The sequence below is a fragment of the Microplitis mediator genome, chromosome 3, assembly GCF_029852145.1.
Source record: "Microplitis mediator isolate UGA2020A chromosome 3, iyMicMedi2.1, whole genome shotgun sequence".
Taxonomy (NCBI): Eukaryota; Metazoa; Arthropoda; class Insecta; order Hymenoptera; family Braconidae; genus Microplitis; species Microplitis mediator.
The window spans coordinates 24,730,657-24,746,224 of record NC_079971.1 but is presented as its reverse complement, the minus strand read 5'-3'; the positions used below and the strand labels follow the sequence as shown (position 1 = coordinate 24,746,224).

At 30.5% G+C, this 15,568-nt stretch overlaps 1 protein-coding gene across 1 annotated transcript in view; it reads left to right on the top strand.

The window, feature by feature from the left end:
• Positions 1–1,375: 1,375 nt before the first annotated feature.
• The window catches only part of LOC130665099 (putative uncharacterized protein DDB_G0271982), a 44,208-nt gene continuing 30,015 nt past the window's right edge, over positions 1,376–15,568 (top strand). Inside the window, exons 1-2 of the mRNA XM_057465369.1 lie at positions 1,376–1,629; positions 5,607–5,943. Of these exons, the coding sequence (XP_057321352.1) occupies positions 5,614–5,943 (330 nt within the window). The 5' untranslated portion in view covers positions 1,376–1,629; positions 5,607–5,613. The remainder of the gene's footprint in view (positions 1,630–5,606; positions 5,944–15,568) is intronic.

Below are 15,568 nucleotides of genomic sequence, written 5' to 3'. Positions count from 1 at the left end.
AAAGTTTTTTGAAAAAATTATTGAATACAGAAAATTTTTTTGGGACTGGAATTTTCCTTTTACTTTAAATTGGAGGCTCGCCGAGCTGTCAATGAAAAAAAACTTAAAAATAGAGTATTGATTAAAGAAATTTACGATTATAATTTTCTTTATTTAAAAATAAAAAAAAATTCATTGACCCGCGAGCGTTTAAATTTACGAAATTATGAACTTAACTTTTGAATTATTCCGACAGTTTTAGAATAAGGTCATCTGTTTTCGATGTTGATAACCACGTCTCTCATGAATTAAATACTTCAATAATTAATAAATTTCCTCAAATAATAATAATAATTTTTCAAAATATTTTATGAGCCCATAAAAAAACCGTAAAATTATTTTTATTGAAAAACTGACAGCAATTCTTCCTTACAGAATTTAATGTCCTATAAAAGTGTACCCGAGTCTTGCCATCAAAAATTTAAGAAGAAACTCCATTATTTAAACAAAAATTTTTCGTAGCCCGAATTGCCCCGATGTCCATGTTACCCTTTCATTCACTAAAATTTTGGGTCAATAATGTCTGAGCCCAGGGTCAAAAAATTTTCCAAAATCCGTTTTTGCAAAAACATGTAACTCCAAATTAAATGACAGACTCTAGTGAATTCCGTTATATATTACTATAGCTATAGACGACAGAAGAACCTGGATCTGGATATTGTCAATTTGAACTTGAGACAGTTGATACAAGCCGTCTTTTAAAAGTTGTACCATCTGGTTATTGAATTTCATTTCCTCAGCGTAATATGTTTTCTCATATATTGACATCCATATCATAAACATGTATATATATATATATCCATAAATATGACATCAAACACCCACCCACAGACTGTCACACACAAACCTATAGCAGAGTCCCGTGAGGTTTTGAATGTAACCAAACAAACTTGTCGATTTAATAGATCCATAAATCAACTGTCGATATTATGAATTAATTGGCCGGAATGAATTCCACGTGCTGCGGTAGAAACCCGGTGTATAGATGCACACAATACAGCCCTTAAGTTTGAGAACAGAGCATATGTAGGGAGTTTAATAACCCCAAAGGGATTGAATGAGCCTCAGTAGGGTTGTCGTAAGGGAATAGAAATGGCTAAGGGCACGGATTCCAGTGGGCACTTGTGTACCTTTAAAGGTCTTTGAGTTACTCTCGGTTGGAGTTCCCATTGGTTGTCTCTTTGCCAAATCCGCTGGTTATATTCTACCCCTGACTGCTGGGGGGAGGAGGGTCACAGTATCTCGGTCTTGCTTATAAGCATCATCAGGGTAGCTTTGTCCTTGTTCTATCGATTTTCCACCACCGACGGTAGATTGCAGCCTAGAGTACGGCGCCTGGTAGATTCAGTGGCTGCCCGGCCACCACGCCGGCACAACTACTTTTATTGCTGCCATATTTATAGCGACAAACGCACATATCTTTTATTATTTAACATTTAATGTGGACGGCAAATCATGTGTTAGATCAATCAACTTGTTCAGGCTCAGTGTTATCAAGGAAATTTTTTAACGTTTTAGTGATTTTATTATTCATGTGATTAATTGTGCTTTTCTCATGGCCAGAGTCATAGAAAACGATTTTAAATACTGGTGAGTATCACCATTTTTATTAAATGTTACTAAAAGCTTTGTAGTTTCTGTCATTATTTGATTCTACTCATTTTGGATGAAATCGCTGTTATCGGAATAGTGATTAAATTCCATTTATGAAGGGATCCAAGGCTCAGATTGGTTTCAAACGCTTAAAATAACTTGGAAGTATTGCAAATTTAACGTAGAAAGAAGGAGATTCTTTGGTTTCTTTGATCAATTCATCCTACACCAATTTCTGCAAAGCGACTTTTACCGTAATTTTGACTATTGTTCATATTCGGAGGGATCCAAGGCTCAGATTGGTTTTAAATGCTCAAAATAACTTGGAAGTATTGCAAATTTAACGTAGAAAGAAGGAGATTCTTTGGTTTCTTTGATCAATTCATTCTACACCAATTTCTGCAAAGCGACTTTTACCGGAATTTTGACTATTGTTCATATAAGGGGGGATCTACGGCTCAGATTGGTTCTAAACGCTTCAAATAACTTGGGCACAATGAAAACTAAGTGTAGATAACAAAAAACTACTTGATTTCTTGCATAAATTTATTCTGCATCATTTTGGTTGAAACGGCTATTGTTGGAATTTCGATGATTTTTCATATTCTGGCAAATCTAAAACTCAGAATGGTTTCAAAAGCTTGAAATAACTTTAAAGCTATACAAATTTAATGTAAATCCAAGAAGATTGTTTGGTTTCCTTGATCAATTCGTTCTACGGCAACTTCTGCAAAGCGGCTTTTACCGGAATTTTGATTAATGTTCATATTCGGGGGGATCTGCAGCTCAGATCGGTTTCAAAAGCTTCAATTTACTTGAGCACAATACTAATTTGATGTAGATACAGTGACATTATTTGGTTTCTTTGATAAATTCATTCTAGATCATTTTTTGTGAAGCGATATTTGTCAGTATTTTGACTAATTTCCATATTTAGGGGGATCTGAGGCTCAGATTGGTTTCAAACGCTTTCGACTACTTGGGCACAATGTAAATTCAATGTAAATATAAAAAAATGGGCAATTTCGTTGATAAATTCATTAAATTTCATTAGTTTAGAAGCGGCTGATTTCAGGATTAGCACTAATTTGCATGTTTGTTCGAATCTCGTACTCAGATGTGCTTCAAATGCTTCTGGTTATTAGAGCATAACACGCATTCCATGTAAATAAGAAGTCAATTGGATATATATTACAATAACTTGCTCATCAATTCCTTTTCTGAAAACGCCAGTTTTGATATTTTTGCGAATTTCAAAAATTCTAAGATTCTCAGGTTTCAAAGCGTCGAATCACCTCAACATAACACAGATTTGATATGAATACAAACAAAACCTAATAAATTTAACAATAACACGAATTTCGACCATTGCCCAAAATGCGCCTAATTTCGTAACTTTCGCTAATTGCCATATTTCGACGAATCCAAGGTCCAGATTGGGCCCAAATGATTCCAATTGTCGTGGCCCAACATAATTTGAACACAACTACAAAAAAATTTGGCCAGAATCTGTAATAAATTAATTTTTGGTCACATTCCCAAAGCAGCCGAATTCGAAATTTTTCAAATTTTTCAATTTAATCAGGGATTCGCCTTCGAATATTAAATATTATAACTCAGGGGCACAATTGGATTAAAAATAGTCGAGAATTATGATAAATTCATTGATAAGTTAGTTTTTAAATCACCTTGTCCTTAACGGGTTATTGAAAAAAAAAAAAAAACTAGACATTGCCAACGCGATGTCAAGGCTCTGGGGTTTTTTTTTATCGTGCCAGGGAACTTGAACGATAACAATCCATCGTAACTCTATGAATAATAACTCACAATATATATAAATATATATTTATGTACGAAAGATCCCAGCGGCACTTTTCGAATTATGATTTCCTGTCTCTCTGAAATGGAACAGTTCAAAAATGTGATTAATTCCTCTCGATTTAAGATACTTTACATTTAACAATTCGGCTCTTGAAAAATTCACGTCGTTGGACCAACGACCTAGATTTATAGCCACTTTTAAGATTTTATCGTAACGTTACCGATTCAAATTTAAAATGTAAATCACAGAGAGCAAAATGGATGATAGTAATTCCTATCGATACAGAATTCCCGGGTTTATGAAAAACGTTATATTTTTTGAACTGAGTAAGCGCTGGGTTATTGGACTTATGGTTATATATTTTACATGCATATGGATGTGTATGTATATTAGATATTGCTAAATGCCACGCGCTAAACCGGAAGACAAGAGATTGCATGGTACAATGAACATTTACTGAGTGCCACAACTACCATCAGCTGCACCAGCACAAATATATACAACCTGGTATGTATTTCTAGAGCAGCCGGGCTAAAAATAGACTACTAAGTCGAAGCTCGAATTAAATATAGCCGGTTAACGAACCTGTCTAAAGTATTAACTCATTTTTTTAGTCTAACATTTATCTTATAATCGATATTCGTTAATTACCAATCGAGACCCGTCGGAAAAATTGACCGATTTTCAGAATTCACGAGTGGCTAAAATTCAATCTGCTGTAATTTGGCACAGAAGTATTGAATCGAAATAAAAAAACTTTTTTTTCAAAGCTTGAAGCCTCTACTTTAAGGTGATTTTGGTCGTTTTTCAAACTAAAGATTTTTTAATCGTTTTCGGGACAAAAAACAACTTTCGGCTGGAAATCCGGAATTTCGGATTCAGGGTCTGAGTCTCTGGAAAAAATTTATTTGCTGAAATTTGGAGGTTGGGTTTGTAAGCTCGTAATTTTAGATTAAGAAGGAACTTTTCAAAATGATTTATTGCTAAATAGGAAAATTTTTTTAAATGACGGAAAAATTTTTTTAACCCGAGGGCTTTCAATGAGGATTCAATTGAAGAGAACGAGAATTCAATAACCAATTTATAGATATTGACTATTAAAAACTCATCAATAAGGTTTATATTTATTTTTCTGATTTCTGTTTATTTATTATTGAGTAGGTTAATTTGTTTCAAGTTCTTTTTCCAGTTTGAATGCAGTTTAATTTAGTTTGAGGTGTATTGTTCGATTGGAAATAAATAGAGAAGGAAAACCTGACGTATTACAGTGAGGGATTTATTGAACGAAGTTAAGTGAAGTTTTCTGTAGGACGGCTATTGAATTTGTCCTTTTTTTATTTCAAAGGCCGTGTTTTAATGAGCTTCACTTTGTTATCTAATTACATTAATTATCTCATTATGTAACCAAATTAACAAAAATCAAAGCCGCAATTTCACTCCACCAAACATTCATAATTTATTTATTTATCGATTACTCCTTAATTATTGGACTTACGAGAAAATACAAAGAGACCTTTTTTGTAGCCCTTTAAATTTTCTATAAAAAAGGTCCTCATGATATTTATCCTCAGACTTATAGTTAATGAGATATTATTAATTAAAAATAAAATTTTGATTCGAAAATGGGAAATTAAAATTTGTGATTTTCATTCATTCATTAATTACTCGTTAATTATTGGGTTTATGTGAAAATGCATAGGGACCTTTTTTATAGACCTTTAAATTTTCTAGAAAAAAGGTTTCTAGGATTTTCGTGATTGGACTCATAGTTAACGAGATATTTTTAATTAAAAAATAAAATACAAAGTTCAGGTAAAAACTGTATTTAATAAAAAAAAAAAAATAGTAATTATTAACGTATTGTTTGACTTTGATAACTCGAGTATCTTTAATTAAACGAGTAATTGCCATCAGCCTACACATTGTTAAACAAAGAAAATGACAGCACTTGACAACTTTACTCTGATAATTGACGTGTTTCGTTCAATGCCTTTTAATTGTTTTAAATACGTACTCTCAAGCTTATTGTGCCTCGATATTTTTTTATTTATAAAGCTTTTGATTCCCGATTTTTTTTTTCATTAAAAAAAAAAATATCGACAGCAAATAACAATAGACATTGTGAGGAATATATTTTTTTGAAATTTTTCAGAAGAAAAATGCCAACGGCGGACGCAGAGCCAGCTCTGGTAGAAGACATCGGTCAATTAGAAGACTTGGATGAACCCCCTGCTGGCAGAGGCGGGAGGGGAACGGGTGGAGGTGCCAGAGAAACCGGGGAAAGAGGGTCGCGTGATGTCGGTAGAGATGGACGAGATGCTCGTGACAATGGACAGGGTGGTAGAGCCGGGTTAATGAAACCCCTCGTTGTTCTAGCACTTCCGGGGATGTATCTTTTTTATAAATATAGTCAGTATCGGCGTGAACAGCGTGAATTGTCGAGAAGAAGAATAACTGAACGTGAATTGCAGCATTTGCATCATAAAATTGTGAGTAAATATTTTATTTAATTATATCAACCCGATTGTCAAACAAACTGACATTTACAATTTTATTTTATTATTACTTTTTTTTTATTTTGCTGGCGGATACGAATTACGGAAGTTACCGTAATTTACGGTATTTGAAAATTTTGTAGTATTTTAGCCCGGGTCAAAAATAAAACTTGATTCAGGCTCGCTTCGCCTTATTTTCTTTTGAAGTTATCGATTTGCCGACGATTTTTTGATAAGATCTCGACTTTTTCGACTTAAATTTAATTTTTTTAAACTTTTTTAACTTTTTTCATCTTAGTTTCAACTTATTCGTCTTTACTTTGAGCACAATAGTCATTCACATTACTTTTGACTTGCTAAACCAAGTCGAAAAAAAGTCATTTATTCGCCTTACTTTCGCCTTAATATATCAAAATTATTTCACCTTAGTTCTGACTTTTTCGACTTATAATTTAAGTCGAATAAGTCTACATCAAGTCAGTTTTGACTTGATTTAGACTTTTTCGCCTTACATTTTAAGTCGAATAAGTCTAAACCAAGTAAATTTCGACTTGATTTAAACTTTTTCGTCTTAAATCGTGACTAAGTAAGCCAGTTAAGTCTAAACCAAGGCGAAAACTTAATATATTTCATACCTCCGTAAAAAAAGTCGAGTTTGTCTTGTGAAAAATGGCTCCAAATTTCGACTTGGTAAACCAAGTCTAAATCAAGTTTTATTTTTGACCCGGGAGGTCAATTATGATATTTTACGGTAATCGTACGGCGTTTTACGGCCGTAAATTACGGTAAGTTGCCGTAATTTCCCGTAATTCGCCGTAAAAATACAATAAATTATCGTATATTACTTCAAATTGCCGTAAATTACCATACATTTGCCTTTAAATTTGAATATCTTCGGGGACGTTAAATATTCGGACCAAAAAAGTTCGCTTAAAATTATAAGATCGAAAAATTTAATTATCATTCTGTAAGAGTTAATTTTCCGGCAGCTTTAAATCTAAAAACGTTCGATATATTATATATTTATATCATAAAAGAATTTTCATTGTTTTAAAACTCAGCATTCTCACGGGTTCTCATTTACAAGTGATTAAAACTCGAGGCGATGAAAACCATCCAAAACAATTATATTTTTATCTCTTTCCAGAACTATACGCCGACAAAAACTTTTTGGCTTTTATATCAACATATATACGTATTTATTCTATATTCCCCAGTTGAAATTATAACTGCTCCCTCAATATAAAACCCATCAAATTATTATTTGCATTTTATTTTATTACATTATTATTTATTATTATTATTATTACATAAATTCATTATTACTAAATTTCAAACCCTCGTCCATTTATTTATATTTACATCTAAGTCACTGGTAAGAGAATACTTAAAGTTTTACCATAAATGTATAAGTTTTTTTATACAAATTGTAATTAATTTTAAACCGTGATTGTAATTTATAATTGTAATTAATTTTAAACCCATTGGAAAATCAGATCATAGCTCACCAGAGAACCAAAAAAAACTCTCAACTCGAATTGTTTTCAGTTTAGAAATAATTTTAGTGAACACTTTTATAAAAGAATAGAATAAAATATGAATCATTTCAATGTGACTCTACATTGATAATTTCTCTCCTGCAAATATTATTCGTAATAATATATCTACATAATTTTATGGAATACTATAATATAATTTGTTACATTAGTAAAGAGAAGATTAAAAACGGCCCTTTTCAAAACCACAAAGTGTTCGTATTTCTTCTATATGTAACGTCACGACGTCTTATTCCTACTGTCAATCAATTTTTAAAAAAACGTATACATGCTTTACCACCTAGCTATGCATGAATTAATTAAGTAGCAATTGAATTCCCGCCATTATTACGGCTGATGATTTTTAAATTTGAATTTCAATTCAAATTATTTTTAATGTGAAATTTATTTTTAATGTGAAAACTATTATTTAATAATTATTAATGAATATGACACGTGAAAAGTCAAATGTTGAAAAATGAATGTTATAAAATTTGAATCTATATATAAGGGGGGGAGGGTTTATTATAAATATATCATGTCTTTTAGAAAGATCAAACCAATATAATGTATATTATTTTTATTAAGATTTTATTTGTCGTTATTTATTGCAATAAATAAAAATTTGATTTTCGTGAGTTAAATATATGAAAAAAACTCTTTGACACACTCAGTCTGAGGTCTCTCAGTTGTGGGATATAATACCTCTGAGTTATGTTTCTTACCAGGGACGCCCCGTGTGGCTGAGCGCGATCTTGCGGAGAGCGTCGAACTACTCGCAAGAAATGTTTTGTATCATGAATTGAAGAAAAAAATTCCTTTAGGACTAGAAAAAATTGCTTTCAATTTATGATGCGAAAAATTTTTTGGGACGAGTAAAAGTTATTTTTGTATTAAAATATTAAAACATTTGTTCCGATGAAAAATTACACGGGGTAGAATGGCCCAATAAAATTTTATTTTAAAATTCTACCGTGGGTTAAAATGGACAGGGAAAAATTTTTTAAAAAATTAAAAAAATTCTATGATAGCCTACATTTTTTTTTTTTAATTCAATCATCGTTTTGACATTTAGTTATCACACGCCCTATTTTTCCCATTTATTTTTCTCTACAGGGATTGCCATATTATCAATCCTCAATTTTTATCCACACTAGCATTTAATGTCACTCCAGACTACCAGCAGTAATCGGCCCAGCACTACCGTGCACGAGTTATCTCATCCTGGCCTGAAATATCAATGAACTAAAACCTTCTACTCTACTCAGCGAGTTAACTCAATCGTAAACTTTATTCTGCAAACTAAACAACAATCTCAACTAATTCTATTCTTTTATATTTTTCTCGTTCTTGTTTCTCAACTACACCGACATCGCTGATATCACAATCCGACTGGTGGAAAAACTTTAACATGTTTTTTACATGCACACTCCATTGACTCCTCCTCTTTTCTCTTGGGTATTTCACTATTATTATTATTACTTTTTTCATAATATCGTGGGGTCATCGTCCAGACTTTTCATTCTTTCATGCTGATCGTGATAACGTGCAACTTTATTATCTTACATAAACTTTATTCAAATAATTATTTTTAAAATTAAATTTTACTTAGACTTTAAATTGAAATAACTCTCAAGTTATTAAATATACAAGAAAATTCATAAAATACTTTTTTGTCATAAATTCAATTATCTATAAATTTATGTCAGTACATTTTCCTCATATCTTTCATATTTAATCCACAAATCCGATTCAAAATTTAGCTCCAATAAAAATTGAAATTCTTCATCTTCGTTAATATTTTCGTACCTCTAAATTAAAATTCTGCCTTAAATATTAAAAATATGACAAATATAGTCTCATACATTTTTATAGGAAATTTAATTCTCTACAAATTTTAATCAGTACATTTCCTCATATCTTTAATATTTAATCCACAAATCCGATTCAAAATTCAGCTCCAATAAAAATTGAAATTCTTCATCTTCGTTAATATTTTCGTACCTTTAAATTAAAATTCTGCCTTAAATATTAAAAATATGACAAATATACTCTCATACATTTTTATAGGAAATTAAATTTTCTACAAAAAAGTGTTCATTAATTTTTTTCAGAAAGTCGATAGTTTAGCCGCAATTTAACTTCAAAGTGCAGCCTAAAAAAAAATTGCATTTTTTTATCTTTTTTTCAGTGAAAAAAATATATGTAAAGTCTTATATACATATATAGTTGATATAAATAAAAAAAAAACTTGTAAAACATGTCAACAGCCAGACAAGTAAAAAAAGTTTAGGTTGTGTAGGCGTTAATAAATGTCTAGCGAAGCTTTTCTTGTGAACCTCAGGGTAGTGATGATCGTGTTACCTCACAGGTAATTGAACTTATATATCTTTCCTCTGTTCTCATTTTCATACCCTCCCTTTACTCCGGTCGTTCCTTGTCTCAAGAACGCCGCCCTCAAGACAATTTTCACCCTTTCCTCTCTTTAATTTTCTCTCCCTATCTCTCTCTCTCTCTCGTATTTTCTCCCTCTTTCTTAAGTACTTACTCACTTTTAGCCAGTCACGGCAACCTAGTACCTCGACAATTCGATAAACCGCGTCTTTCGGTTATAAACTACCTCTTAGAATCACTACAAAAGCTATCCAATTAATAACAACAAGTTTCAAACCGTAATTATTCATTAAATATTTCATTTAATCCGTTGTCTTTTATTTTAATTAATTTTTATTTAATAAACAAACAGTGAAAAAATTAATTGGGCAAAATAAGTTACTACCCAGAATAAAAAAAAGGATTTCCCGATGCAAGAAATTTTTTTTTTCCTCAAGAAAATTTTTGTTTTCAATTTATAATGCGAAAAATTTCTAGGGACGAGCAAAATCATCTAATTAAAAATTACGAAAATTTTTTGTTCATAGGGGAAGGTGGGGCAGAGCGGCCCCCCTCCAAAAAATGATAAAAAAATTTTTTTTTTGTTTTTTTTTTTTTTTAAATTGTTTCCATCATTAAGAATGTATTTCTTTCTCTTGATAACTATTTTTGGTTTTATATTACTCGAAAAAAATTTTTTAAGGTGTAATAAATCGTTCACTCTCGATTACCTTAATCACTAATTGTTATTTAATAAAAAAAAAAAAACAATTCTATAGTTTTACTTTATTTCAAAAATTTATCAACTAAAAAAAAAAATTTTATTTTTATAAATTTTTAGTGACCAAATTTGCCTCTTACATAGAGAAACGGCCGAAAAATATGAAAAAATAATTTTTTCGGAAGTTTCGGCTGGTCCATTTTGCCCTAGGTGTTATGCGTAGGGCTAGAAATGTGGAATTATAATCATTTTTTTTTAATTAGACGATAAAAATATGAAAAAATCACTTTTTCAAAATTTTGGGCTTGTTCATTTTGCCCCAAATGTCATGCGTAGGGGTAAAAATGCGCAAACATATCGGATTTATAGTAATTAGGCAAAAAAAAAATTTTTTTCTTTGATCAAAATTTCAGGGGGGCCGCTCTGCTCCACCCTCCCTTAATAAACATTAGAGGCAACTTTTAAAATTTAATAATAAACGTTAGAAAAAATTCCGGTTCTTTAATTGTAAATAATTTTTAATTAAATAATATAATTTGTTTGATCAGAGTGGAGATAAAATAATTATCAATTATGGGAGGGAAAAAAATGTAATTATCTTGAAACAAAATGACAAAATAAAATTTCCGTGTACGCGTCAGTCAATAGATCGGATCTTAACGTGAGACTAGCGTGAGTTAAGTCTTATCACATGTCGTCTATTGCACACTCATACTTATACTAATATTTACTTAAATTTACTCAGATATATATATGAGATATATATATTTGCGAGTAGATATTTTTAAAAAATAATAATACGGAGCCACACACTTGCAATTTAATGCGGGTTAAAATAATAAGTGGGAGCAGAATAGCCGTCAAGGTTGAGGTCTCATGATTCACAAGGTCCTCATATTTTTTATATATATTTTTTTCCTTATCCCGACTTCCTTTACTGCTCTCCTTACTCCTCAAAACCTCTTTCGTAAACAATCGCACACTATTTTAAACTCTGAAATAACAGATGTCTGATAATAGAAATGATATTATCAATAATAACGATTTAATCGTGAAAATTTTTCACGTGGAAATTTTTTTTTCCAGAAGGTTTTATTAAGAGACGATTTTTTTTTTGTAATTTTTATTCTCTCTAAACATGAATTGGTGGAAATTTCATTAATTATGTTAGTGAAGCAGTATTCACTTCATAATCAGTGTATTTAAATAACGAATTAGTGAATTCTCACTAATAAATTTAGTACTATAATTTTCACTAGCAAATTAGTAATTTTCACTACTGAACTAGCGATATTTTCATAATTTCCACAAGTGAAACTGTTATTCACTTCTTAATTTATGAATTTCACAATTTTACTAGTAACTTTAACTAGCAAAGAATTAAATATTTTACTAGATATAAATATAATTAATAATTATGGTACTATTTTTAAAAATTTTAATAAAAAACTTTCAAAATAAAAAAAATAGAAGTACAGAACAATAATATATTTATATGAAGAGTACGTCAATCATAACATCACGGATTTTTTATTTCTTCATCAGTTATTGTTTGGTATCATAACGAATTTACTATTTACACTCCCGCGATCACATGCGTAGGCCAGCGCAGTGGATAGCATCAAAGACTTTAAATCGGAAGGATGCAGGTTCGAGCCCAGCAGTCACCGGGATCTTTTCATCAATTAAAATCATGTATACTTCCTCTAAGTAATGATTCTAATACATTAATCACATTTCGGATCTAATTACAAGTGTCTTATATTTTTTTTCGCAATACAATATTTTTTTTCACCGATGAAATCAGTGGATTCCCATATTCACTTTTCAATTTAGTGGATTCTCATATCCACTTATCAAATCAGTGAATTCCAATATTCACATATTCATTTAGTGAATATTAACTAATTCTGCGTGGTACGATTGTAGCATTGACAATTAGTGAATATTCACTTAAAATTAGTGAAAAATCACTAATTCATATTTAGAGAGTTCGGTTGCTAGAGAAAATATCGGCAGAATGCTGAATTACTTAAAGTAATGTTGATTTGTTTCGAGAAGTTGTTGAGTTGACGGTTAAAAAAATTTGTGAATCTAAAATAAAATGGAAAAATATTGCACTGAGTATTGAGGCCGTGATCATAATACCTGCTCTAAACATTGAAAATTGTCTGTTCGAGTCTTTTTTCTATTTCTTATATGAGGACATAGACAATCTATTCCCAAGTAAGAGTTCAAGACGAACGGGTGCGTTTTCTAATTACACCGTTGTAATCGGAAGAGTTTAAAGCAAAAATAACAAATTATTACTAACACTTTTCAATTATATTAAAACAAAAAATACGTTTGGAAAAGAGGAGTTTGGCAATTACGCCCAATCAATAAACAATAATCACGTAACGATTAGGATGAACCTTACTTCGTAAGTATTATATTCGGTTTTGAGAGAAATTCTGGCCCCAATCCTCTCTTCTACGACCGACTTACGTTTATCATTTTTAAAGTTAAACTTTAAAAGAAAAAATTAATATTTCTAGTTATTTTAACTAGAAATTTACTTTAAATCAAACTTAAAGTTATGAGTACTATAAATATTATATTTAAGTCGTGAGAACTAAAATTTTCTCTGAGTGTAAGATTTCATAGTTAGAATAACTATGAATTTTTAAAGTTAGCTAAAGAAAATAATTTAATATTATCGTCTAGTATTATTTATGTTACTTTCAATTAAATATCATTATAAAAGATATTATATTAAGTCACTAATACATGCCAAAAAATTCTTAACATGTTGACTATCTAGTGAGACTCTTGTCACTCTATCGTATAACAGAGGAGTATAGGTGCCAGAATTCCTCTCAAGCTTAGAATATAACACGTCTGGAATGTATTTCTAACCAGGGACGACACAAGTGGCAGTGCGCCATCTAGTGACGAGCACCGAACTACTCCTGTTGCTGTTGTCTGGTACCGGTGACTTCCCCTTTTCTGTATATATTTTTTCTCCCAAGGAATTTTTCTCTTGGTTTAGTAAACTTTTTTTTCTTAGTTAGAGCGTACGGAAATTCATGCGTTAAAAGAATAGTACTTGTTCCGAGAAACTTAATTTTTTTTTTGTTAATTTAACAAATATGTTGTTAATCCAGAACATTTTCAATGAAGTAAATGATTCAGTTAAGTTCGCAAATAATTTTCACAGTAAGCACAGCTAAAGAAATCCTTAGCTTTTTGATAAATTTGATTGAACAAGATATCAACAAGTATTAATTGTTGATTTAAATTTAATATGAAGCTGACTTTATTTTGTGCCGCTTAGATATGTGATAAATATTTTGGCCTTAAAATTTTTTACTACAATAAGTGGATACTCACTGCACTTTTTTACAGATGAAATCTGTCATTTGGCTATAGCGTATCAGAAGAATCAAGTTATGAAATTCAAGTTGCAAAATGTTTAAATTAAATTCAAATATTCATTAATAAAAAATAAATATATGTTTTGAATAATTACACGGAGAAAAATGTTGGTTCAAAACCTACTAATTTTTATTATGCTGTCGACGAAACTTGAAACAGTAAGGGAAGCATCCACAAAATTATTATGCTCTTATGAAAAATTATTATGCCGCATCACAATTATTATAATGTATGGAAGTAATTTTTATTAAATCTTATCGATAAGTGTCTCGCGCGTAGTAAGTATTATGATACAGCATAATAATTTTTCGTATGAGCATAATAATTTTTTGGATGCTTCCCTTACTGTTTCAAGTTTCGTCGACAGCATAATAAAAATTAGTAGGTTTTGAACCAACATTTTTCTCCGTGTACTGCAATAAATATGTTGAACTGCAAGATTTAAATCACGATCTTCAGCTATATGTAATTCATGTATAGACAATATATGATACATGTATGAAGCATAGATGGATCATATATGGAGCATATATGAAGCATATGAATCATATGTGATTCATATATTAATTTAAATTTTAGTAAACACGAAAAAATTTATCTTGGTCGAAGTCCTCCTTTTTAGCTGCATTCTGAAGTTTTCAACCGCGCGATAAAATCAGTGAATTTGTCTGCAATAAAAATACATAATAAAAATTTCAGAATAATACTAGCAATATATATTTGTATCATTTGAATTTATAAGAAGTCGGCGGTAACTCTGATTGACTAAAGAAAATTCGCTATCGACAAGAAAATATAAAAAAAAAAAAAAACAATACCCTGGTTTTAAATCTATATCACTAAACGTGAAGCTATAGATTTACCTATACAATTTATAAAGTATATATTTTTATAGTGTAATATATTTTCCACAAAAGCTGTAACTATGGTTCAATAACCCGGTGAGGTCTCTTCATCGCTTAAAATATTCAGGTGGACACGTCGATAACAATTGTCGGTCTATAGACTCAGGAAAGCACGTACTACTTATATCCGAATTCACTCCCTCTCTTTCTCTTTTCATATATATGTATTTATATTTACATATGTATAAACCACTACTACTATCGGGAATTATCAAGTATTTTTATTTTAAATTCAAGTAAACTATGATGACCAAAAAAAATGTTTATTTATATTTAAGACCCGAAAACGCCAGGACATGACCTCCGAACTTTAGTTAACTTTTGCTGTATAAAAGTTATATATAGTGTAGATGACAAGTAATAATTAATCTTTGAATAATGGAATTTTATGAATGAAACTCGGTTCTATAATTAAATTATTTTTAATTATTAATTAATTATAATTATTTGAGAACAAACTTTTATAAACTTGGAAAGGAAATTGCGGCTGAAATATTGAATTTATGACAAATATTAAGGAGAGCATTTTTGTAGAGAATTTAATTTTCTATGAAAATGTACTGCAAAGTTTTTGTCGTATCTTCAATAGTTTAGTTAGAATTTTAAATTAAAGGTGGCGTAATATTTATGGCGGGACTTTGACAGTAATTGGGATTAACTGAGTACTT